General features: G+C 42.8%; 1 protein-coding gene across 1 annotated transcript in view; it reads left to right on the top strand.

Moving 5' to 3' along the window:
• LOC148889109 (cytosolic phospholipase A2 zeta-like) overlaps positions 1–22,960 on the top strand; it is a 46,459-nt gene extending 23,499 nt beyond the window's left edge. Inside the window, exons 16-22 of the mRNA XM_089012599.1 lie at positions 1,485–1,707; positions 1,788–1,902; positions 3,704–3,841; positions 5,798–5,977; positions 15,893–16,065; positions 17,209–17,395; positions 20,892–22,960. Coding sequence (XP_088868725.1) covers positions 1,485–1,707; positions 1,788–1,902; positions 3,704–3,841; positions 5,798–5,977; positions 15,893–16,065; positions 17,209–17,395; positions 20,892–21,103 — 1,228 coding nt within the window. The 3' untranslated portion in view covers positions 21,104–22,960. The remainder of the gene's footprint in view (positions 1–1,484; positions 1,708–1,787; positions 1,903–3,703; positions 3,842–5,797; positions 5,978–15,892; positions 16,066–17,208; positions 17,396–20,891) is intronic.
• The last annotated feature ends 4,257 nt before the right edge of the window (positions 22,961–27,217 follow it).

Consider the following 27,217-nt stretch of genomic DNA (forward strand, 5'->3'; position numbering starts at 1 on the left):
ATCTTTGTTAATTAATATATTTTAAGCTTTAATTAGATTGGATTGGATTGGATGAGCTATTATTAATCCTGCAGTGGAGAAATTTACATTTCACAGCAGCAAAGTTAATGAAGGAAGACGAAAGGAAAGGAAGAAGTAGAATAACTAAATACAGGAGCTGCTGGAAAGGCAACCACTCTCGCAGCGCCATCTTGAAGTCAAAGGAACAAATAATAATAATAAAAATAATAATAACAAGAAGAAGCAGAAGAAGAAAAAGATGAAAAAGAAGAAGAAGAAGAAGAATTCAACTTTCAGCACTTTGTGCACCCTCTTTGTTGTATGAAGCCGTTCTAGATGAAAGAGGAGAAGATCAAAGCGTCCTTTTGACCAGTGGATCAGTAATGTCATGGTGAAATGTGCACATCTGCTAAGAGCTAAATCAGAATCAGAATCATCTTTATTGCCAAGTATGTAGAACACACAAGGAACACACTAGAACACGCTGCACAAGTATCATCAGTATCATCATACAGTTCCATTTGGGCTACTGTTCAAAGAGTTAATGGCCTGGGGGAAGAAGCTGTTTAAATGTCTGCTGGATTTGGTGCACATGGATTGGTAGCGCCTGCCTGAGGGGAGTAGCTGGGAAAGGTGGTGGGCAGGGTGCGGAGGGTCCAGTAGGATTTTCCGCACCCGAGTTTGGATTCTTGCAAATGTTGAAAGCAAACACAAAGCTGTAGCGTCCAGTGACAAAAGCGATTGTCTCATATCTTCTGTCCCACGTAAATCCGCTTCAATTCCAAGCTGCGACAGTTCCACCGCATCGGCGCTCTGCGGTGACACTCCTTTCTTCTCATCGCGGCTCCTCAAGCCATGAATCCATCCAGCTGCAGACTGGCCTTTCCGCTGAACAAAGCAGAGCTGTGAAAATTCTGCCCATTACAAGCACACAATCGTCCCAGAGCTGTCCAGCAATGACAGTAATATGGCACTGACATTCCTGACAATCAAAAATCGTGCTAGCATATTTGTGCTGCAGAAAGTCTCCTCCTAGATAAAAGTTGTGGCAAGAAATTCTGAAAAACAATCCGTATCCATTTCACACGCCGCACAAAAACACAAAGTGACAAAAGAAAACACAAAAACAAAAAAAAAAAAAAACAAGGCTCGTGAGAGCACTTGCTGACGGCTGCTGACTTGGGCGCCATTTTGGACTTCAGATTGTAGGAAGCATCATGGAAGATGACATGTTTGAGTGGCTTTCGCAGGTTGCACAAATGATGTTGCGAGACATATTTTACACCCCGGTCTATAATTGTGACACCGCTGCTCTAAAGACTAAAATAATGAAACGCGTAAATAGTAGAACAAAAAGGTGAGGTGGTGCCTGAGCCTGCGTTTAAAAACAGGCATGTTTTTTGCCATAATTGTCAGGGAATATGATTTATCTATGCATTCACATTTTGAACTTTTAACACGATCAGCATTTTCATTCTGAATAGGGCAATGAGTGCCTTGTACAGAGATCCAAACTGGTCACAAGACGGCATCGACCCTGCCATCGCTGAAATAAAAAAAGAGATTACGAAAGACATCAAGAGTATCTTCTCTCTGGAAAAAATGAAATACTACACGTGTGAAATGGAAGAAAAAATAAAGGAAGGACATATTTTATCCCACGCTGATTTGGGAGGCCTGCTGTTTGAACAAGTGGTTTTTGGTGAGGTGAGTAATTGCTCACTAAGTCATCTTTTTTCATTTCATATTGAAAATGAATTATTCTGAAAAATGTTCAACTTCTGCAGAAAATGGTCAATACGCTCTCTGAGCAACGGAAGACAATAAATGAAGGCCAAAACCCTTTGCCCATATATACTGCGGTCAATATGACGGAGAGGATGGGCATTGAATCAGAAGCTGGTAAATATCATTGGAAGGGTTGATCATTTTGCAGCTCTGCCTGTACGTATATTAGATACAGTATTTACCGTATTTTCCACACTACATTATATGGCACACCTTCAGTCAATGACAGATTTTTAAAAGGTTTTCCATATACAAGGCACTTTCTGATAACTCCTTTCACTTCCAAAATGAATAAACAACTGTTTTATTATTTTCTCAGAGGTAAAGTATTGGTATTGTCCAGTGGCGGGTCGTGGATTCAATCACTAAGACTAAGCCTTCAGTAGTGCTAGGTCTGGATCAAGCCAGACTGAAAAAAGTGTGGTGTGATTTACTACAAGTCCAATAGAGGGTACCATTAGCCAGGAAATAACTGACCGACCATTTTTTTTCTCAAAAAGTCCATCTTTAAAATGGCTTTAAATGTAAATCTCCAACCAAAGCCATTGTGGGTTGCCAAAACGGCTATTAAATCAACACAACAATATATTTGCTTTTGCAGCTCGTTACCAATACAGTGTGCTATCTCTGGCCAGTATCCTCTTATGACTAGAGGCTAGTGATGTTATGATGGGCTAGTTACTAGCCAATACTTTGCGAAAGCTCTGATGTTGACCAGCGCATTCAAGAAGGTGCTGCTACCCCTTTGGGTTGCCAACTCAAAATCTGATTGGTTAGAGCAAGTTTGATCGACACATTTAATGCGATAGGGCCCGGAGAAATGATTGTGAATGTGTACAGGTAGATTACTGACTCTGGTAACAAATGATGGCAGAAATGTGATTGGTTAAATACTTAAATATGAAAACACATATCTGGAAGCTGCACAAAATGGATAGAGCAATGAAAGGAATTTCAATTTTGAATTATTTAATGAGAATTCATGGACAAAATCTAATTCAGTCGAAATCCATTAAAAATGGCCGACGTGACGTTTACACAAAAGGATAGTATACGATGTCAACATTTTCTCTTGAATACTATTATATACCAAACTGTTTAAAGTTCATTTATAAATTTTATAACTTTTAGTGTCATTTTTAGCATTTTATATTTCATATTATCGATTTTTATTACTGTATAACTGTACTTGTAATGTATACAAACCTGTTTACTGTACAGTTCATTTATACATTTCATACTTACCTTTTAGTGTCATTTTTAATCATTTTCTATTTCATATTATCGATTTTTATTACTGTATAACTGTACCTGTAATGTATACAAAACTGTTTACTGTACAGTTCATTTATACATTTTATACTTACCTTTTAGTGTCGTTTTTATCATTTTATATTTCATATTGTCGATTTATATTTTATATTTAGATTTTATGTAGTGGGTTAAATTAAACACTTATATGTAAAGAATACAGCATTATTACAGTATTAAGACAACATATACTGTCGGTACAAATACAAAATCTGGACAATGTAGGTACAAATACAAAATCGCACTCCCTGCTAACGGCGAGAGGAGGTCGCCCGACACACACGCTCGGACTCAGGTGGACGCTGAAGGAAAAAAGCAGTGTACAGTACTACAGGAGATGTTGCCGAGATGGTATCCGCACTCTATAACTACTGTATTGAGTATAGTCACGCAGTAAGTTTCTGTGCAAGTGTGTGACATGCCGGCTGGCCAAAATTGTAGTACGCGTTGCCGCCTGCTCGCGCGTTGCGGTGTCAGGCGTAGAATAAAAAAAAAATAAAAGAAAGGGTCTGGCGGTCGTTGTCGTAAGTACGGGCGTTTCAACATCAAGAACATTTACGTTATTTTCTGTAATATTTACTGTGTCTTTTTTCCCGATCACCAGAGTGGTGCGAGTTCACTCCCTTTGAGGTTGGCTTTCAAAAGTATGGTGCTTTTGTGCGAGCTGAGGACTATGGCAGTCAGTTCTTCCTCGGTCATCTCATCAGAAAACTCCCAGAAATCCGCATACCTTATCTGATTGGTAAGATTGTGGAATCTAGGTCACTTGGTTTTTAATCGATTGCAGTTGGACTGTTCTGGTTGTCGATGAAGCCCTTTCACTTTTGTCAGACTTCTTAATGTCATGCACAGGGTGAGTTAGGACAGCATTAACTTAGTTGAGGGTGTGTCTTATGTTGAACATCAAAAACATCTCCCATGAAATATGCCCAAACATCTTTTGGTGGTTAGGAAAAAAAAGTATTTATTCATTAACTTCTCTGAAGTCAGCATCTGTTGGACAGTTTAAGCTTTGCTCGGGATTCAGGCACATCACAGGAGCAGGAACCAGGTCGTCGGAAGGTCTTTACAGTAAATGTGCTGCATCGTCACATCAACACCAAAATTCAAATCTACCTATTTTGCGAGCCCTTTGCCTTACAAAGTCATATTCATTGTGCGTGCAAATGATAAACAGCATAAATGAACTTGAACAATTTCACACACAAGTAGGCATATTTATATCATTTAAACAACGTTTAATGGCCATCTTTAAACAAAGGAGGCTAACAACCCCCCCCCCCCCCCCCCACACACACACACACACAGAATGCTCTCCTATAGAGTCAGTAATAATTCATCCTCAGACTACTTAGAATATCCGCCTGATTCAATACAACGACCAAGAAGCAAGTCCAGATACTGTATATGTTTATTTGTTTGTTTGTTTGTCTTAATCAGGAATATGGAGCAGTTACTTTTCATTCAAAATTTCTGAAATAATTCCGTTCTACAATCTTGAGAACGATAGCGAACCAGATACAGACAACAAAGGTAAGGGGAATGGACTAAATAGAGTACAGTGAAACCTCGGTTTACGAACCCCTTGGCTTCCTAACTTTTCGGTTTACGAACGTGACATTTATGAAAATTTTACCTTGGCATCCGAACTATTTTTCGGGATACACACGGAGCTGCATCAATGAGTGATGTGTCGTTCGCGAACGAGCCCGTTCTCCTAACAAGAAAATGGTGCCCACTGTTTTTGCCCTCTATACCCCGCCCCCAGTCTTCGGTTAAAGCCACGTGATTGGTCAAGAACGCAGCAGTGGGGGATGGGGTGACAGACAGAGAGAGTGAGGCCGTTCTCCAAAAAAACAAAATGGCGTCATCGGTTAAAGCCACTTGATTGGTCAAGAACCCAGAGGTGGGGGCGGGGGGGTTTAAACATTAAAGAGACAGGCAGACAGAGAGAGAGAGTGAGAAAACACACACACACACACGAAAGGGAGATGACAGAGTTTGAAACAAAAAACAAAAATGTGAGAGTGTTAGAATAGTGAGAAAATGGATAGAAAACAGTTAAAATATCCCATCAATCAGGCTCCACAAATAACCCGCACAAGTCATCTGTACACTTTATGCAAAAAGCTATTAACCCAGCTAAACAGATCACAATTGATGATGAACTAGATGCAATCATCACAGAGAAAGCACCTACAAGGAATCATTCCTCCAGATGGTGAAAGAAGAAGGTTACGTTCCTCATCAAGTGTTTAATGCTGAGGAAACCGGACACTCATTCCATCAAGCCATTAACGACCATTACAAAGGTAAATAAAATGACTTTATTTTACAGTAGTTTATTTCTTTAATCATAATACTATAACCCATTTATTATACATAAAATAAGGTATATTTTGTGTAGTTTTAAAGTTTGAGAAAATGAGAAAGTAGAAAATTATGTTTTATGGGGTCCTGGGAACGGATTATTCTCAATTTAATGGTTTCCTATGGGAAATTAATTTTTGGGATACACACTTTTCGCCTTACACACTATCTGGGAACCAATTAAGTTTGTAAGCCAAGGTCCCACTGTACTCAGAATGTTTTGTTTTTGTATTTATATTGCTTTGATTGCAAAATGTTTGGATATTCTGTTGTATATTAATGACCCATAATCCATTCACAAGCTTGTCTTTTTTCTCCCTTTACACAGAGCCTGAAAATGACCCTTTGACTCTTGAAACTCAACTCGTCAATCCATCCTCAACCATTTCTAGAATCGTCAGTGATTTAATGTTAAATCGCCCATTTGCTTCTCAAGAATACAACTTCATGCATGGTCTCTCTTTGCACTCAAACTACAATACACACAGCAACTTCACAGCCTGGAAAGGTAGACACTTAAGTGATTTTTTTTCTTGTTTTGTTTAAAAAAAAAGAAGATTACAATCCATGATGAGAAAATCAATATGAATGAAACTAAATGAATCTTTTTTTGTTTTTAGTTATTAATAATAACGTTATATTAGGCCTATGTTACATCTAATCCAGTGGTTCTTAATTTTTTTCGAGGTACTGAACCCATTAGGAACTGACGCTTAACAAATCAAGTGGAGTTCTTTTGAAAAAAACTCGACATCAGCCAATCAGCCATCCCTTTATTTGATTGATACACCGCAGAACCAGTCAAATGACATCCCATTGAGAGACTCACTGTGCTGGTTGGTAGTTGAAGTCTTTAGGAAGGCTACGCACACTGACCAATACTTACTTTTTGACTCTAACCACCCTTTACAACATAAACTAGGAGTTATCAGAACCCTCCAGCATCGGGCTAAACTAATACCAACCAGCACTGAAGGTAGAGAAAAGGAGTCAAAACATATCAGGAGAGCACTCACTAACTGTGGGTACCCTCAGTGGTCATTCAACAAATGTCAGAAAGAAAGAATAGCGAACGAAACCAATAATTCTCAAGATTCAAAAAGGAGAGGAATAGCAGTACCGTACATTGCAGGAGTTTCTGAAAAATTACAAAGAGTCCTTTGGCAACATAAAATTCCTACTTATTTCAAACCGATAAACACGTTAAGGCAAAAATTAGTGCATCCAAAAGATAGGCTACCAAATGAAAAACAAAGTAATGTAGTTTATTCCATACATTGTAAGAATGAAAATTGTAAAGAGCAGTACATTGGGGAGACTCAACAAATTCTCAAAAAAAGACTTTATCAACATCGCAGGGATAATACTAGTGGGCCTCAATCGGCAGTACATTTGCACCTAAAAGCTACTAACCACTCATTTGACGACAATGAGGTTAAAATCTTAGCGAAAGAACATAGATGGTTTGAAAGGGGGGTAAAAGAGGCGATTCTTATAAAACAACAAAATCCTTCATTAAACCGGTCTGGTGGTGTGAGGTTCAATTTGGATCGTTCATACAATAGCCTGCTCAGGCAAAACAGGTTAGGCAACTTTCGCAATGCTGATGAGGGTCGTTATGCTGATGAGGTGATACCGGGGGAGTGGGTGTAATAGGCCAATCGTTAGTCAGGAATGTAGGAACAATCAGTGGGGCCACAGGGGGGGGTCCCGCGCCTCCCCCAACCTGAGAGTAGGGACCTATCATAGCTGTGTCCGGCGCCACCAGGTCTGGACATTAGGGATATATAAATGGGGCCAATACGACCAGTCAGACTTTAGTTCGCTGACGAAGCCTCTTGGATAGGAGGCGAAACGTCCGAAACCTTCACTTTTGTACAGATGACGGCTGAAGAAACCTTCTCATCGATGGACCACTCCTGTACGACTGAGAGCTTACACAGACACACTATATATATATATATATATATATATATATATATATATATATATATATATATATATATATATATATATATATATATATATATATATATATATATATATATATATATATATATATATATATATATATATATATATATATATATATATATATGTGTGTGTGTGTGTGCGTGACGGAGATGGACGTCGGTGGTTTTCTTGTCGCAGGACTCTGCTGTCCAAAAATCAATGCATACTAGCTCCATTGGAGCCGAAGTGCAGATGTTCTCCAGGGGTGCCCGGGCGTCTGGCTCGGGGGTCTTACCCAAGATGCACCTCTGGCACTGCCTTACATGCTTCGTAATGTATTTCTCCATCCCTGTCCAAAAGAACCATTCACTAGCCAAAGAGAGTGTCCTAGAACAGCCCTGATGACCATCCGTGTCATGCACACCATGTAGGACTTGGTGTTTCAGAGATCCAGGTATGACAAACTGAGAGACTCTTCTGTTCATGTGGCGATCTTTCCTTACTCTGTAAAGAGTCCCGTCACGAACTTTCAGTTTCTTCCAGTGCCTCAGCAACAAAAGCACACAGCTCATCTCAGCTGCTCTTTCATGTTTGGTGGGTCTCATATGTCACTGGACATAGAAAATGACTCGGCTGACTGTAGAATCATGGTGCTGCAATTTTGATTGGATGACACTGACCTAAGTTGGCCGAAAGCGCCATTTTGATTGGAGGATACTGACCGTCGTGTTGAAACAGGTAAACGCCCCTTTAAATGAGCCCAACGAGTGCACTTCAGCTTGAATGCACCGGAGCATTAGCACAGTTGAGGAGAGAAAATGTTCTGATTCTAATTTGCAATGAAACAATACCATCGATGAAACAGTCGAATGTCAGTGACTTTTTAACCAGCCCCATGTTAACGTTAGCATCAACATACTTATGCGAGAAGTAAATTGCAGATAGCAAGTGTGGAAGCTTATGAGCCGTGTGCAGGCTAGGTAGCAGTAACTTCGCCTCTGGACCGGCAAGTTGAATTTCCTTCCGATTGTTTGCCTGGATTTTTACCAATCACGAGGAACGGAAAACAGTTCATGTTAACGGTGAGTACTATCACAAAGTTATTTTAAATAATACATTCTGATATTTTGTTGAAAAATGGCCGTTCTTTGCGTGCGTGTTTGCGTGTGTGCGCACGCCTGTGTGTGTGTGCACCCGCGCGTGCGTGTGGCTCTCACTGAAAAACGTTTCTAAATATTTTACTTTTATGGCTCTCTTAGTCAAAAAGGTTCCCGACCCCTGCTGTACAGTCTCATTCACAACCCCTTGGACTACCAATACCCTTAGTAGGTATTGGTAGGGTTCTTTCACCAGGCGATGGCTCACGCAAGACTGAACGAAGGGTTTTCGACTCAGTGCATCAGCCACTATGTTCTTGGGCCCTGGGACATACTTTAAGTCAAAGTCATATGCTGCTAGCTTCGACGCCCACCTCTGCTCGCAGGCGTGTAGTTTGGGCTTCGTCAGGATATATGTCAAGGGGTTGTTGTCAGACCATGCAGTACAATGTCTGCCTTTTAGCAAGTGGGAAAATTCTTCACATACGGCCCACTTTAAAGCAAGAAATTCGAGCCGATGTTCAGGATAGTTCAATTGGGCTCGTGACAGCGTTTTACTAGCAAATGCCACTGGTCTCACAACCTTGTCATCAGGCTGAAGCTGGGAGAGTATGGCTCCAATGCCGTCAAACAATGCATCGACAGCAAGGATGAAAGGTTTCTCAAAGTCAGGATGGGCCAACGTTACACTGTTTGACAGATCGTGCTTCAGAGTCTCGAAGGAAGTTTGACATTCAGTGGTCCAGTCCGCCGGTGTCAACTTCACATGACTTGATGCATCCGATGTAGGTTTCGACCTTCGTCTGGCTTTACCACACGTTTTCTGGCCTGAAAGGAGCTTGAAAAGGGGCTTGGCCTTGATGGAGCAGTCCTCAATGAAGTGCTGATACTACAACGCCATTCCCCAGAAAGATCTAATTTTCTTCTGCGAGGGAGTGAGGCCATCACTGTCCATTAGCTCGGGCACCTGCACACTGTTTATTGCTTCCACCTTTTCAGGGTCTGTCTGTACTCCTGACTCTGAGACGACATGGCCAAGGAATTTCACAGATCTCCGAAGAAAGTGACACTTCTTCGGAGCAAGCCTCAGATTATGGTTCTTCAAGCGGGAGAAAACCATTTCCAATCGCTCAAGCGCAATCTCTTCTGTCGGACCAAAAACCATGAGATCGTCAAGATAGCAAATGGAAAGCTTCATCCGCATGAATGTAGCCGGGCTGTTCGAAAGGCCTTGTGGCATCCGGTTATATTCATGTAGGCCAAATGGGGACCAGAAGGCGGTGTACTTCTTATGGTCCTCAAACAGGGGCACATTATAAAATCTCGAGGTGAGGTCCATGGTGGAGAAGAAGACATTTCCTCCAAGTGCGGCAAGAACATCAGCCTGATGGGGCAATGGATGAGCATCCCGCTGTGTTCGCACATTTAGCCATCTGAAATCCGTGCAAATACTCAACTCCCCATTCTTCTTCCACACTAGGACTAATGGAGATGCGTATTCACTCGTGGATTTCCAAATGATGACCTTTTCTTCCATCTCATTGAGAGTCATTATCAGCTTTACATATTGACTGGGTGGCACTCTTCGATAAGGCAGGTGGAACGGTCTCTCATCCACGAGGTGTATCTTGTGCACAAATTCAGAGGCCTCTCCACAGTCCATCCTATTCCGTGAAAAGACTGCTTCATATCTCTCAATGAGTTGGAAAAATCTGTCCCTCCACGTATCGGAGACAGCACACGCATCCAAGTCCAGATCATGTAGTCCAAGCGTGTCCAGTGCTATTTTGATGTCTTCTTTGGATCTTGGCCTTGCGGTGGCATTCTGAACAGATTAGGACAACATTTGGATGTTGTCAGGTTCAGACAAGTCTTCTGTTGCAATGCAGGGAAATACATCTGCCACCTTTGTGTTTCCTCTCAACACCACTTTTTCAATCGAGGGGTTGATGACCCTCACTGGGAGCCATCCATCGCCCCACATCGGTGTGATAATGCTGCCAACCAGAATCTTCCTGGATCTGCACTTTGCTTGGGGTGGTTGAACTATGACCGTGCTGCCAACTGACATCGGTGCGCAGGCGGGAACCTTAGCCCAAACAAGATGTTCACTCTCTGGTTGCAACATTACATACTGCTGCAAGTTCAGCGTGCCAACTTTGTCAGGAATTGTTCCACCCCTCCATTTCTCTGTGTTGGAAAGCAGTGAGAAAAAGTGGTGGGAGTCATCATCAATCGTACTACCGGGCTCTGACATGAGCCGCCAGTAGCCTTCAGTCTTCCGCATCAGGTGAAGGTTTTTCTTAATGGCATTGCTACCAATAATTATGTCGTCGGTTTGTCCAGGCACCACAAACATGGGCACAGCTAGCTTGCAATTGTACACCACTATTTCCAAATCGCATATGGCTGAAGGCGTCACCTGATGACCACCACATCCAACAATGACAACGTCATCTGCACAGTAACGTTTCATGTCAGGGTTGCACACTAACAATCGTGCCATAGCCGACTCACTCAATGTGCATACAGTAGAGCCGCTGTCAATCATTGCGGTCAGGGAAATGCCTGCGACAGTGGCAGTGGTGTAGAACAAGCTATCCGACTTCAGGACCTTGTGTGTGCCTTGGAAGATAACCGCCTTCTCCGTGAGGGACTGTAATATCGATTCAAGATCATCTGTCGAACTGTTGGGAGGGTCATGAACTTCATCCGCATCATACTCCCTTAGTTGCGGAGACATTAGTTTCCCGACAGTGGTGATCTTGAGGGCTGCACTTGTGTGGGGCAGTTGCGTCTGGAGTGATCGGGTGAAAAGCACAGAAAACAGTGTCTCTTTTCGCGGCAGTGAATAAGCGCAGAATGGTCAGCGCTAGCACAGACAGCACATGGTAGCTTATTCAAACCGTCCACCATAGGAAGCCTTGACTTGCGTCTACCAGAGGCAGAAGGATTGTTAGCTCCTTGCAGCAAAACTTTTTCCAGCATGGAAATGACACGCTCAAGATTTGCGGAGTCGGGTGGCCTGGCTGAGTGGGATATTTTACCGTTGTCCTCGCCCGCTGTATTCTGCAGCATTTCACCCCTATTGACATGAATGGGTGTGGCAGTTCTGGGATTCATTTCTGTCTGGTACTCATCCAGGATGGCTTGGACCTCACCTGCTGACCACTTATCTATAGTCTTTGACCTGAATCTCATGGAAAGGTCCTTGGATGGGCAATTTTTAATAAACATCCGTGTTACGTCGAGGGAAGAACAGTCCAAATCTCTACACTGTTCTCTGAGACGGTTGGCAGCAACTTCCGCAGCGCTGTTAAGCCTCAACCAATAGTCGTAGACATCCTCCTTATCCCTGGGCAGCGTAGTGTAAAAGTCTGCTAGAGAGGTGAACAAGTGGCAGTAGAAAAATGCTTGCGGAGAAGGCTATAGATGGCATTTGGGTTCTGGGTTACATCGACTCCACTGTTTCTTGTGCTAACCTTGACATCTTTAGCTCGACCGCTGATGTTCATGAGGATTTCCTCTGCCTGATGCTCAGGAGCTACTTTTGCTCTCCTCATGTAGTTCCTCATTAGGTCTTCCCACTCATCTATATTCAGTGTGATCACCCTTGAAGGTTGGGGGTTCGCGAACTTTCCTGTGCGGCAGTATCAGGACTTGTGATGAGTCAAGACTTTGTGTTGGTGTGTCAATGGGCATGTCATGTAGGATTGAGGTGTTGTCCATGGTAACGTTATGTTTTGGGCTGAGGTGTGCAACAATGCTATCTGCCAGCTGCTGGCCAATGTGTCTAATTATGTCACTCATCTGACCAGCTACGTCAGGTGACTGGAGTAAAGGATCTGTCGCTGGTGTGTCAGGAGTCTGTGCGGTCATCGTAGGTGCACTGCACTGGGTCTGAGAAGGAACTCTGTCCCGACTAACATAAGTGGCCTCAGCTAGAACCTGCCCATTCCCCTCTGTACAAACTACATCACTCTGCATAGGACTCCATAACTGTAACATGGTCGGGATGCCTCTACCTCCACCAACACACTTATTCAAAGGTGTGCTAAATGTCCCTTGTAAGGAGCTCATTCTTAAACTTAACACAAAAAGAAATACAGAAAAAAGAGAAGCACACCAATTGCAAAACAGCGGTTCAGACAATCAACACACAATTTAAAGAACAGGGTCGACACACCGTGTTCGGTTTAAATTCTTGTTTCTTTCCTGGTTCGGTGTTCAAAGAAGTTCAGTGATAAAAATATCAGTAACGACGATAGATGGTGAACAAAACTACTTTATTCTAGTGAGACAGAAAAAGCACTCTCTCGTCTAGGTAGGAGCGAAGACAAAGATAGGAACAAAGAGAGCGAGCTCCCGCTCTGACCAGTTTTTCAATGTCCACAGCAGCGATCTGTTGTCCAATCAGCTACGGACAACTCAGTGTTGGGAGGGTCTTAGATTGAAGTTGGAGCCGTTGCTTCTTTGCAACGACTATTGAACTAATAAGATTGATAATGCTATTAGACTGAAATTAAACGTGCAATAATCATAATGTGTACTAAGCTAAACATGAAATAATATGTTTACTAATGTGCATAAAACACTCTATCACACCGTCCACCGAGTGATGGGATGAAGACACTGTGCAGCATCCCGGTCCACTTGTGATCGACAGGTCACGGCACCAATGTGACAAGTGTCACAACAGAGACTGTCTTGAGCTCCACGATGCTGCCATCTTAATAAGACCAGATGCGTGGATGTGTCTTTTTATTTCTTTTATTTCTGCAACACAGTATGGCAGAGGGGATGGGTGAAGTCGCATGGGTTTCGTCTGGTGATTAACAAATCTCGTCCAGATTGTTCTGATTATGCAAAACATTGTGGTTAACAAAAAAGAATGAACAATGTGTGATCGTATAGTGGTTATTTACAGAAAAAGAGAATACAACACAAGTTCACTGTTATTTACACGATGTCCCTGAATGCATCATATGCGGAGACGTCGGCAGAACTCGCGGTGCGCTTCTAATGGCGCACAGTTCAACCCGCCATGAACACTCATGGCCAAATGAAACACGACACAAGAAACTAAATATCGTACAATAAAAACGAAATGAAACAATTATTACCTGCAACGCAGTATGGCAGAGGGGATGGGTGAAGTCGCATAGGTTTCGTCTGGTGATTAACTGCGCAACAGAAAGGCACTATGAAGCCATGTGCTTCAAAGTTACACTCGACAAAACGTTAATTAAATAATGACACAAAAAGTAATCTGGACTCGAAATGAATAAGGGAACTAATTAGATAACACTAGTGTCACGGTTGGCAAGGTGGTGATGGCGGGTGCGGATCCCAAAAAGCAGGCAGGAGGGAGCAGGAGGTTGTTTGACAAATTGTATTAAATTAAAGGTCAGCAGTAACAAAATGAAAAACATCAAAATGATCTGAATGGAAAAAATACAAAGCAGCAAAAGAAAACCAAGTGTAAAAGTCCGCCAAGGTTAAACAAACACGTACACGATGCATGCAGCAAACAACCAATGAACCGACACCGAATGGTCGTGCCGGGTGTCATTTTAAGTGAGAGTGATTATACCGACCAGCACCTGCGAGGCTGCCGGCAGGGCTGACGTCGCTACCCGTTGGTCGCCAACCTGATCTGGACGACCAGCACCTGTGCAGGTGCAGGCGGGGCCGACACCGCCCCCCGTTGGTCGCCAACCAGATCATGACAACTCGACAGTACAAAAGGGGAAACAAAATAAGATATTGTCATGAAAATGCGCGTTAATTCTAGACCATCAGAGAAATGCGACTCACCATAAATCTCGACCAGATTGTTCTGGAGAAACTATGAGCGGGACTTGGTGCCACACTGTGCGCCGTTGCGTCACTTCCATCATAATTTAATAATATTAGTGTACAACTCCGTTACATATATATATATATATATATATATATATATATATATATATATATATATATATATATATATATATATATATATATATATATATACAGTATATACAGGAGAAAATTACATGCAAACAGGGTCGGATATATCGATAGTCCCGGTTATATCGATATTTTTTCGGATTCCCTTGAATATCGATATAACGAGACTTTACTGTATATATATATATATATATATATATATATATATATATATATATATATATATATATATATATATATGTATATATATTTATTTAAAGGACAACCGACGTCACTTTTTTGTTTCTAAACTGACATCAGAAAAACGTTTTATAGCATCTAAAATACCCAAAACACGCAGTATGATATTTTTATTCAAATGCCAATAAAATGACTTAAAGTGTCCAAAATCTGCAAAAAATTGAGCTGCGAATTGGGCATTTTTAGAAAGTCCCGCCCCCAGTTCGTGACGTCACGCCAAGATGTCTTGCGTTGCTGGAGTATCAAAACAATGGCTTCAGATTTGGAGAATATGCTTTATTGTTACATATCCAAATAGTTCTGAAGAAGAAAGCATACATGTTTGCAATTGATTAAAGAATTTATTCCGTGCCATTATGAGGCAACATTGAAGGGAATTGTCTCACCGAAAAAGAGGCATAAAATGGCCACCTCCTGTGGCCACCTCCGTTTCCACAGCCTGATAAATTCCTTATATGGAGCTTGGACCCCCTCTTCTGGCGGCTTTTGAGTGCAACACAAGGTCCCCAGGCCAAACAAGTACAGCAAAATACATTGACGTGATGGAATGACCGCTACAATGCGTCTTTTTTTCGGTCAGGGGCGTTCCTTTAGTGACGTCACATACGGACTCATCACCAACTCAAAAACAAGACTTCCTGAATATTCAGCGTGAGTCTTAAAATGTAAAATATAGCTATATGCAGTGGAATCTTATTAAAGTACGCTCAGTAGAAGTCATTTGAAGCCATTTTACAAATTATGGACACAACTTGTCCGGAGACGTCGCTTGTGCTTTAAGATATAACTTTTTCTTAAAAATTTTAAACATTGAAAATAGTAAATAAAATTGTTGATGTATGTTTTTTTTTTTTGATTGCACGTCATAATATCACACCAGTCACACGTTGACCACTACACAGCACTGACTGATTGGACAGCTCCAGCGATGGCTGCAGCTCAACTCCTGACATTGCTGTCATAATTGATTAACTAATTAACAAGTGGAGTCGAGCGTGTCTTACCTTCCATGGCAGAGGCTCCGTCGAACCCCTGAGACGACTCACTGAACCCCTGGGGTTCGATCGAATATAGTTTAAGAACCACTGAACTAATCTGTAATGAGTCACACAATGAACATCACAAGACACTTTCAAATGAAATAATTTCTATAACATGAGCCCCATTTATTCTCTTCACAGAATCACACGCTGACGCTTTCCCGAATTTACTGACACCCAGTGATCCGTTACTGAAGCTCATTGATGCTGGTCTTTCCATCAATATCGGCTGTGCGCCCATCCTACGTCCTGAGCGAGAAGTGGACGTTTTCATTTGTTTCGATAATTCTTGGAACCCAAACGACGTTTTCAAGGTAAAAGTGAACTTTTTTTCAAGGCAATGCCAGCTATTTATTTAGAGTTGCCCTGTGTATCATATGGGCTATATGATACGCGGGCCAACTTAATGTTCTTCGCAGTTAAACACAGTGGTGGGCCGTGAATTTCATCACTCGGCAATGCTAAACTGAATCAAACCAGACGGAAAAAAAGTGTCTTGTGATTTACTACAAGTCCACTAGAGGGTACCATTAGGCAGGAAATAACTGACCGACCTTTCTTAATGATGTCCATTTTTTCTTGAAGAATCCGTATTTGCGAAAACTTACGTTGTCAGCACTTTTGAGCAGGCCTTGGGTTGCCAAACCGAACTATGATTGGTTAAAGCAACAGTTTCATCGACAATGATTTTTATGCTCCATGCTAGTCATTATACAATCATAGTTTGCCAAACTGCTCTGATCACAAGCCGCCAGTGACAAGAGCATACTGGCCAGAGCTAGCACACTGTATCGGTAGCGAGCTGCATAATAATAATAATAATAATAATAATAATAATAATAATAATAATAATAATACATTTCATTTACAAGCGCCTTTCAAAACTTTCAAGGACACATTGCAGTCACAGGATATTTTTTTTCTGCGGGTGAGCAGCGGCAGCCACACGCACAGTTTTGTCAGCCCACAATGGCTGACGGATGTTAAAGCCATTTTCAAAATGGACTTTTCAAGAATAGGTGGACATCATTCAGAAAGGTTGGACAGCTCTAAAGCTTGCAAAAAAAATAATAACATCGGCATTTTATGAGGTTATCATGAATCCACAAGTTCGTAGTAAAAATGTCAACAGCTCAATGACGGTATTTCGGAAGTTTCTTCAAGTCCCGTGTAATTTCCTGTCTAACGGCATCCTCTAATGGACGTGTAGTATATCACACCACACTCGCAGCTGTGGATCGATTTAGACGAAGCACTACTGAACGGCCAGGGTTGACATGCATGGCCCACCACTGATGTTAATACTTGAATGTTTTTGTTCTGTTGATGTTTGATATTGACTGTCAACAAATGCAGATTTTTATAGGGACAGTATCTTGTGCTCACCTATCAAATTTTAAGTCAATGTGGCACTGTTCCATTCAAATCATCATCATTCATTCCTCTTTTGTTAACAGGAACTGAGGTTGACAGCATCTTACTGTCAAGACCACGACATGCCCTTCCCACAAATCAATATTACCACTCTGGAAGAACAACCGCTCAAAGAGGTTTACATTTTTGAAGATGAGGAGAATCCCAAGGCACCAGTAGTGATTTACTTCCCACTTGTCAATAATTCATTCAGACATTTCAAAGAACCAGGTGGGTTCATTTAAAGGGCTAGATCTTAGCCACATGTGCAGAAATGAATGAATGTATGCTGGAGAGTTCTGCAGTGTTAAAGTCTTGCATGTGCTAACTACTAACGTGACAAGGGTGGAAATAGCAGTGTGAAAATATAATACAACTTTATGAAATTGAAAATTATAGACAGCATTGCATAATCCACAAAAGTGATAGAATGGGAATCATGCTAAAAATGGTAAAAAGAAATCACAGGCTTGGGCAATTACTGGTACTCATGATATCGCATCCTTCTTGATCTATCTGCGGCCTTTGACACCATTTCTCACCCCATCCTGCTCAACCGACTCTCCACTCTAGGCGTGACACACACCCCACTTAGTTGGTTTCACTCCTACCTCACTGGCCGCTCACAGTTTATCCAAATTACCTCATTCACTTCACGGTCCTCCCCTGTGTCTTCTGGTGTGCCCCAAGGGTCTGTTCTGGGGCCCCTTTTCTTTATTATATACCTTACTCCCCTTGGTGATATCTTCCGCAAATTTGGAATTCATTTTCACTGCTTCGCGGATGACACCCAGCTCTACCTCTCCAGTAAACCCGACGCCTCTCTTCCACCTGCATCCCTTACACTTTGCCTCTCAGAAATCAAATCCTGGTTTTCTCATAACTTTCTCAAACTAAACAGCGAAAAAACTGAACTTCTCCTTGTCGGTACAAAATCCACCCTTCACAAAGCAAACAGTTTCTCTCTCACCATTGACAGTTCTACCGTGTCCCCCGCCCTTCAGGTTAAGAGCCTGGGTGTCATCCTTGAGAGCACACTATCTTTTCACTCCCATATAAATAACATAACCCGGTCTGCATATTTTCACCTCCGCAATATCAATCGTCTCCGTCCCTCTCTCACCCCTCACACCACTGCTATCCTCGTCCACAGTCTCGTCACCTCCCGTATCGATTACTGTAATTCACTTCTTTTCGGGGTCAATCAAAAATGTCTCCATAAACTCCAACTAGTCCAAAATTCCTCAGCCCGGATCATCATCATTGTTATTTAGTTTTTTTTTTGTTCTTTTGACTTCAAGACGGCACCGCGAGAGTGGCTGCCTTTCCAGGAGCTCCTGTGTTTTGCTTTTCTACTTTCATTTCTTTCATAACTTTTCTGCTGTGAAATGTAAATTTCTTCACTGCGAGACTAATAAAGGCAAATCCAATCACAAAAACCCCCTCCTTTCCCCACATCACCCCTGTCCTCCAACAGCTCCACTGGCTCCCTGTTAAACTCCGTATTGAATTCAAGATACTTCTGTTTACATTTAAAGCCATCCATAGCCTTGCCCCCCGCCCTATCTGTCTGACCTAATTCAAATCTCCGTTCCTTCTCGGGCCCTCAGATCCTCTTCCTCCCTCCACCTCTACATGGCCTCTGCCCGTCTCACAACGATGGGGTGCAGAGCTTTCAGCCGCTCCGCTCCTAAACTCTGGAACTCACTTCCACCCAACATCCTCAACGACTCCCTTCCTACTTTCAAATCACACCTGAAAACCCACCTGTTTAAACTTGCTTTCATGGTCTAATTTATTCTGCTGTTTTATTATTTATTGTTTTATGCATGATTTTACTGTTTTGTGTGTTGTCTTTGTTGTAAAGTGTCCTTGGGTGTTCTGAAAGGGGATTGTAAATTAAATGTATTATTATTATTATTATTATTATTATTATTTTATGGCAGAATAGTGAATATGCCCTCCGCTTGGCTGTATGTATTGCAGTGGTGGGCCGTCAATTTCATCGCTAAGCCTTCAGCTTATGTCTGAATCAATCCAGGCTGAAAAAAGTGGTGTGATTTTGCATAAGTCCACTAGAGGGTACCATTAGCCAGGAAATAACTGACCGACCTTTCTTAATGATGTCCTTTTTCTTGCGAAAAGCTTGTCTTGAAAATGGCTTTAACGGTAAATGTCAGAGATGTTCGATCGAACACTGTGGACGAAAACTGGAACCCAGAAAAATTGTCTTTTACTGCCAGCAGGAGACGCAGCCATTCATGACAGGCGTCTGAATTCTGCAGCCTTCTGCCGAGCTATTTGTTGAGAGAACATGCAAATTAAAGTGATACATTAGTAAAACATAGTTTTCTTGATTAGAATACCACACCCCTTGAGTTCGAAGCACGAACAGCTGAACAGCTATAAGCAATAAATCATTGTGTTTTCCATGAACTGATACATTTGTAACCTGGCTAATGAGCTCTTCCTGTGAAGGAGTTTGAAGTCCTAAATTACTCCTGTGATAAGGAGTTTCCCAAGTCCTAAATTCTGTCCAAGGCCAGATCTCCTGGATCAAGATGACAGTTTAACTTGCTGTGTCTTTTGACCTGATTGACCCCAGGTTGTCTGTGCTTCAATTGTGTATTCGAGTCACACATATTGACTAAGCATATAACAGCATGAAACTTTTAGATATGATAACTTCTTATTTTCTATCAGTAAATCTCCAACCAAATCCATTTCTTCTCCTCCTTCAGCCATTGTGGGTTGACAAAACTGCTATTAAATCAACACTATATACTTGCTTATGCAGCTCGCGACTGATACAGTATGTTAGCTCTGGCCAGTATGCTTTTGTCATTAGCGACTTGTGATCAGAGCAGAAAACTATGATTGACTAGTCATTAGCCAATCATAGTTTGCGAAAACTCTGATGGTGACCAGCGGCTTCAAGAAGGCGTTGGTACCCCTTTTGGCTTGCCAACTCGAAATCTGATTTTTTTCGAGCAACAGTTTGATCGACACATTTGATGCGACAGGAAACGCAGAACTGATTGTGAAGGTAGATAGATGTAGCTGTCCAGATAGATTTCTGACCCTGGTAACAAACGATGGCTGAAATGTGATTGGTTAATTGGTTAAATGCTTAAATACGAAAACACACATCTGGAAGCAGCGCAACAGGGGAAAAGTAATGAAAGGAAGCTGAAAAACAATTTGGAATTATTTCAAATTTATATAAGAAGAATTCATGGACAAAATATAATTAACATCAGTTCGTGATTCAGATATTTTTAGGCCAGCAGAGAAGACTTTGCAGGCGTTGACGGTCCGCCACTGATGTATTGTACTCCCGATTAGGTTAAATATGTACTTGATGTAATGACGATGTCATGCACATGATAGAGATGAAGGCATCAATCAAGTAAACAAATTATATAAATATTTTGGAATTTGTACTGCATTACTGAGCATGTCTTTTCAAAGCAACTAGCAACTATCTCAAAATGCATTTTTAAACCTTCCAGGACAGAGGTTACTACAGTTTAGTTTACCAAATTTTATCAGGTTACAGGGTTCATGAAAGTGCTAAAATAACCCTCCCAATCATGACAAATCATGGGCAAATCCCCAGAAAAAGAATAACAGCAATTTCATTGATCCATTTGTATAAAAAGATAGATTTCAAATGTTTTATACCCAAACGGCAGAAACGATGATCATCCTCATTTTAACTTTGTAGGTGTGAAGCGTGAGACTGCAGAAGAAATCAAAGCTGGAGAGGTGGACGTCAAGACCACCGATTCCCCTTTCACGACCAACAACCTTGTCTACTCTGAGGGGAATTTTGACAGCCTGTGGAACTTAACTGCCTATAATGTTAAGAACAATAAGGGAAGCATCATCGAAACCTTGCGGAAGGTCTTGAAATCTAAAATGGATATTGCGACATAAGTCAGGCTGTGTGAGCAATTAAGCTTTATTCATTTAACCTTGAGTGATTAAAAAAGTAGTTTAGAAATAAAATGCAATGCTTTATACCGCACCGAGATCCACAACTCGCTAAATCTTAACTGTACATGGATGAAAAGGTTTCTTCAGCCGCCATCTGTACTTCTATCGGCAGTACATATGCACCTAAAAGCTAGCAACCACTGATTTGACGACAATGAGGTTACAATCTTCAATCAAGCCAGTCGTTAATCAGGGCAATAGGAAGAATCAGTGGAGCCGCAGGGAGTAGTCCTCTGTTCCCCCCAACCTGAGAGCAGGGACCTATCATAGCAGTGTCCGGCACCGCCATGTCTGGACAGTAGGGATATATATATATATATATATAGGGCCGATACTACCAGTAAGACTTTAATTCGCTGAATAAGCATCTTGAATAAGAAGCGAAAGAAGTACAGATGACGGCTAAAGAAACCTTTTCATCGATGGACCACTCCTGTATGACTGAGAGCTTACACAGACATATACCTTTAGATGCATTTTTTTGTATGGCATATCTTGTTCAGGCTCCTGTTCAGGCTCACCTCTGCCAGGTGACTGAGCGAAAGGAGGGTAACATACACCCAAGACGACACACCAGTTAATCACTGCATGGGCTCCAATAGAGACACGAAGCAATTCAAATTCACACCATCACTGAGTGGGCACCATACTCACACTGAAGTCTTGGTAGTGTCCACGATTCAATTTAATTCTAAAACAATTTCCATCATCATTTTTAAATGCCTTGTTCGTGTGTCAAAGAAGAAATCATTACATGTTTTGCCCAAGTGTATGTGATGTATTGTAATGTAAATGGATCCACATTTTTTGGGGGGGGGGATTCCATAAAAGGGATAAAAGGGACCCCACCTCCCACACCAGAAAACCACAAAATAATGTGACAATTGAACATGCATTCCCCGAAGTATCACTTCAGATTGAAAAACTATTTGAAGGAAAAAGAAAAAAAAAAGAATGCTTCATTTTGAAATGCAATTCCAGGAATTATATTTGCAGACAATTCCTTCCGTGGATAAATACATTTACTTGCTCGAACAGAAGAATGTGTTTTGTTTCGTCATTAGTTTGTGTCATCATGTAATCAAATAAAGGGATGTGTACCGGCTTCAACTGCTTGGTTTTTATAATGGTGAGTAGCAGCTACTTGCAACTCACACAAATGTTGAAATATTATAAAATAATGGTGTTTATAATGAACATGATGGTCTCGCCTCCAGCACCTCATCCTCTGTTCCCCATTGTCTGAGAAATTCTCTGAGTACATCATCAGTTGGAGCCTTCTCTTTAATGTAGTCATTGAGCTTGGATGATTCATCATGGACAGTGGCTCTCACACTCACTAGTCCTCGGCCTCCTTCCTTAGTCTCAGGGTGCTGGATTTTAAATGGAACCCTCCATGCATGGTTAGGAGCTTTCAGGTCTTAACATCCGTGGTCTGAATCTCTTCCTTATTATTCCTGCAGAGTATCTGATCACTAGCAGGGCATAGCTGTTTATTGCCCGGGTCTTGTTCTTGTCATTGAGCTGTCTTCTTAGGACTTGCCTCACCCGCTGGAGGTATTCACTACACTGTATATTGCCTTGAGCACACCGTCTTTGCTTTCTTTTTCCCACCACTTCATCTGGGTCAGAATCTTGTTCAGGGCCCTATTCGGAGTTTGCAGTTGTCCTTTTTATAAACTTCTTCATAACTGTCACCGCGACCTCTCACGGGCATTATTACGTCTTTTGGAGACACCAGACAATCAGCTACGTGTTGCCACACGGATGAATATTGAATTACCTTACCAGCACGGACACCGGAAAATGATATAACATTCGCAGAAAATGCTGAATGAATGTTTTATAAAATGTTACATTTTTTAAAAGTCTTCTTCTTTTCCTTTCGGCTTTTCCCTTCAAGGGGTCGCCGCAGCGAATCAATGTCCTTCATCTTCAGAGGTTTGATTCGCATGTTTGTTTAGGCAAGGCTTTTACGTCGGATGCCCTTCCTGACACAACCCTCTATATTTATCCGTGCTTGGGACCGGCACAAGAAGACACTGGCTTATGTCCCTTTGTGGCTACAGGACAAGCAACTCTGAACTTAATAAAGATGAAGATGCTCAGGAAAAGGCTCCCAAACACAAAATGGTCATCGTCACAGCAGCATTCAAGCAAAGCAAAACTATACTCACCATTTGATGACAATGCAGTGACATTGGATAATTTATCATGGCACACTTGACGATCTAGTGTGCTGCAGCACAGTGGTTGAAAATCACTGATATAGTGTATACATACATATACACACTGATTATACAGAGGGTTGTGTCGGGAAGGGCATTTGACGTAAAAGCTTGGCCAAAACAAACATGCAGATCAAACCTCTAAAGATGGAGGTCACCGATTTGCTGTGGCGACCTCTTGAAGAGAAAAGAAGAAGAAGAAGACATACTGATTATACAAAGTGTGTGTGATGTAGGAAATGTGTTTATGTTTTTTCTGCTGTTCTAAATGCTTTATTTATTACAATGTAATGATGTGTTTATAACTTATTCTTCCTCTTGCCAGTAGGAATCTCACTCTGGTTTTAAACTAAACACAGATGATGGCCGTGGAGGAGCTGTAACACTTATCTACTTGGGAAACAAGTATCTCACCATACAGTCAAGTGCCCTATATGTAGAATCAAAAACAGTACAGTAATGGCTTCGATACTCAGATTCATGTGTGTGTTTTTGAGCAAGACAGATACAGTGAGACCTCAACTTACGAACTTAATTGGTTCCCAGACAGAGTGTGTAAGGCGAAAAGTGTGTATCTCCAAAAAAATCCCATAGGAAACCATTAAAATGGGAATAATCCGTTCCCGGGTTTCCATAAAATATACTTTTCAACTAAATAAGCCTTAAAACTCGACACAACCTACCTTAGCCTATGTATAATAAATGTGCTATTTTATTGTAATGAAAGAAATACACTGCACGGTATAATAAAGTCACTTTGTTTTTGTGATGGTCATTGATGGCTCTTAATTGACACCTGTTGCTTTCTGACTTGTAGGGTCTTACGAAACTGAGGCATCACATTATCATTCATCATGTTGATGATTCTTATAGCCTTTTACATAAGATGGCGCCCCCCTGTGTGGCTGCCTCCACAGCAGCTCTTTCCCTTTCTTGTCTACTTTTTCACTTCTTTACTTTTCCGTTTTTGTTTTGCCTGATCTCGCTCCATAAACCTACGGAGAGGAGATGGGCATCTTTTCTTTTGCTCATCGCCGTTATTTTTTACTTTTTCATCGCTCCTGTGAACGGGGAATCCACGCGCACGCGGAATCCCATTGTTTACAGTCGAGACCAGCTACTAGCGTGGCGGGCTAATAGCGGACTAGCGGCCGCCGCACCAGACATCCCCGATGAATTGAAGAGGAGGAAACGAGGATGTCGGGCCGGGAAAGATCGCCGCAAAAGAACGAGGAAATACCGACACGTTCTCCCGTCCGTCATCATGGGGAACGTGAGATCGCTCCCAAATAAAATGGACGAGCTGGCGGCGCTAACGCGACATCAGAGGGAGTACCGGGAAGCCAGCTTGCTACTCGTCACGGAGACATGGCTTTCGGCAATCACTCCGGACGCCCACGCAGAGTTGGAGGGCTTCCAACTCGTACGAGCGGACAGAAATGAAGGCAGCGGTAAGCAGAAAGGAGGGGGGATTGCTGTATTTGTGAATGACAAATGGTGCAATCCTGGGCACATCACGGTGAAGGAAAAACTTTGCACTCGGGACATCGAGCTGCTAGCCGTTAGCCTTCGGCCGCATTACCTGCCACGGGAATTCTCACACGTCATAGCCGTGACGACGTACATTCCCCCTACGGCAAATGGCGGCGCTGCCTCCGATGCCCTCATATCTGTTGTAAACAAGCTGCAAACCCAGTCCCCCAACGCCTTGTTTATCATCTCAGGGGACTTCAATCACATTTCCCTGAAATTCTCCCTCCCAACATTCACACAGTATGTAACTTGTGCCACCAGAGACAATAACATATTGGACCTATTTTATTCAAACGCCAAGGATGCATACAAACCCTCCCCCCTCCCCCCTCTCGGAAGAGCAGACCACAATATGGTTTATCTCCAGCCTGTGTACAAACCCCTTGTCCAGAGGCAACCAGCTGTGACCCGCACGATCAAAAGATGGTCCACAGAAGCTGAAGAAGCTCTGCGGGACTGTTTTGATTCAACCAGGTGGGAGCTCTTTACTGAGATTCATGGGGAAGACATTGACTCACTCACCAACACCATCACAGACTACATTAACTTTTGTGAACAAAACACCGTACCCACCAGGACTGTGCGGTGTTTTGCCAACAACAAACCATGGATTAATCCCGACATAAAAGTCCTCCTGAAGGAGAAGAAAAGGGCTTTTGTGTCAGGCAACAGAGAGGAACTGAAGGCCGTGCAGATCCAACTGAGGAGGAAGATCAGAGAGGGGAAGAAGGCCTACAGGATGAAAATGGAGGAGCAGCTGCAAGCCAGCAATGTCGCTGGTGTCTGGAAGGGCCTGAAAAACATCTCAGGCCACAAAAGCCCAGTGACATTGAACGAAAAAGACAAGGACTGGGCAGATGAAATCAACCGCTTTTTCAATCGGTTTGACAAGACGCCAGCCGCCCCCGGCCCACCGTCAACTTCACCTGTAGCTGCACCTGCACCAACTCTCACTGTGGCCTTACCCTCCCTGCCCCCTCTCACGACCAGCTTTCCACAACCAACATCTGCCCTCCCAACCGTTGCCACACCCTCAGCCGCCACTCTGCCTCCTGGTTCCTGCCTGTCTGTCACAACTGCGCAGGTGAGGAACCAACTGAGGAGGATGAAGGTGAGGAAGGCAGCAGGTCCGGATGACATCAGTTCCCGACTCCTCAAGACCTGCTCCGACCAGCTGTGTGACATTGTCCAGCACTTGTTCAACCTGAGCCTGAAGCTGGGCAGAGTTCCACAGCTGTGGAAAACGTCATGCCTGGTCCCAGTGCCCAAGATTGCCAACCCCAAAGAGCTCAACAGCTACAGACCGGTGGCGCTGACGTCTCACCTGATGAAGACGCTGGAGAGACTCGTCCTCGCCCACCTGCGACCGCTGGCAAGCTCATCGCTGGACCCGCTGCAGTTTGCCTACCAGCCCAGCATCGGTGTGGAGGATGCCATCATCTACCTCCTCCATACGGCGTTGCTGCACCTGGAGAATGCTGGGAGCACGGTGAGGATCACATTCTTCGATTTCTCCAGTGCCTTCAACACCATCCAGCCCAGTCTACTGGGGGACAAGCTGCAGCATGCCGGAGTCGACCATCACCTCACATCCTGGATTACAGACTACCTCACAAACAGGCCACAGTACGTGAGGGTAAAGAACTGTGAGTCGGACAGGCTTCTCTGCAGCACCGGAGCGCCGCAGGGAACAGTCCTGGCTCCATTCCTCTTCACCCTCTACACCTCGGACTTCAACTACAACACCCCAACCTGCCACCTTCAGAAGTTCTCTGACGACTCAGCTATTGTCGGCCTCATTACAGAGGGAGACGATAGGGAGTACAGGGGACTGACAAAGGACTTTGTGGACTGGTGCCAGCAGAATCACCTCCAGATCAACACTGGCAAAACCAAGGAGCTGGTGGTGGATTTCTGCAGGAAACAATCGTCACCTGCACCATTGAACATCCAGGGTTCGGACATTGAGAGGGTGACCTCCTACAAGTACCTGGGTGTTACTCTCAACAATAAACTGGACTGGACAACAAACACGGATGCCCTAATCAAAAAGGGACAGAGTCGCCTCTTCCTCCTCAGGAAACTGAGGTCTTTTGGAGTTCAGGGGTCACTCCTAAAGACTTTCTATGACTCTGTGGTGGCATCAGCCATCCACTATGGCATTGTCTGCTGGTCAGGCAGCATCACCACCCGGGACAGAAAAAGACTGGAGCGCTTTGTCAAGCGGGCCAGTTCTGTCGTGGGCTGCTCGCTGGACTCTCTTGAGGAGGTGGGCAACAGACGGACGCTAGCT

This window comes from Hippocampus bargibanti, linkage group LG13, assembly GCF_051943395.1.
Source record: "Hippocampus bargibanti isolate YZ-2025 linkage group LG13, ASM5194339v1, whole genome shotgun sequence".
Classification (NCBI taxonomy): domain Eukaryota; kingdom Metazoa; phylum Chordata; class Actinopteri; order Syngnathiformes; family Syngnathidae; genus Hippocampus; species Hippocampus bargibanti.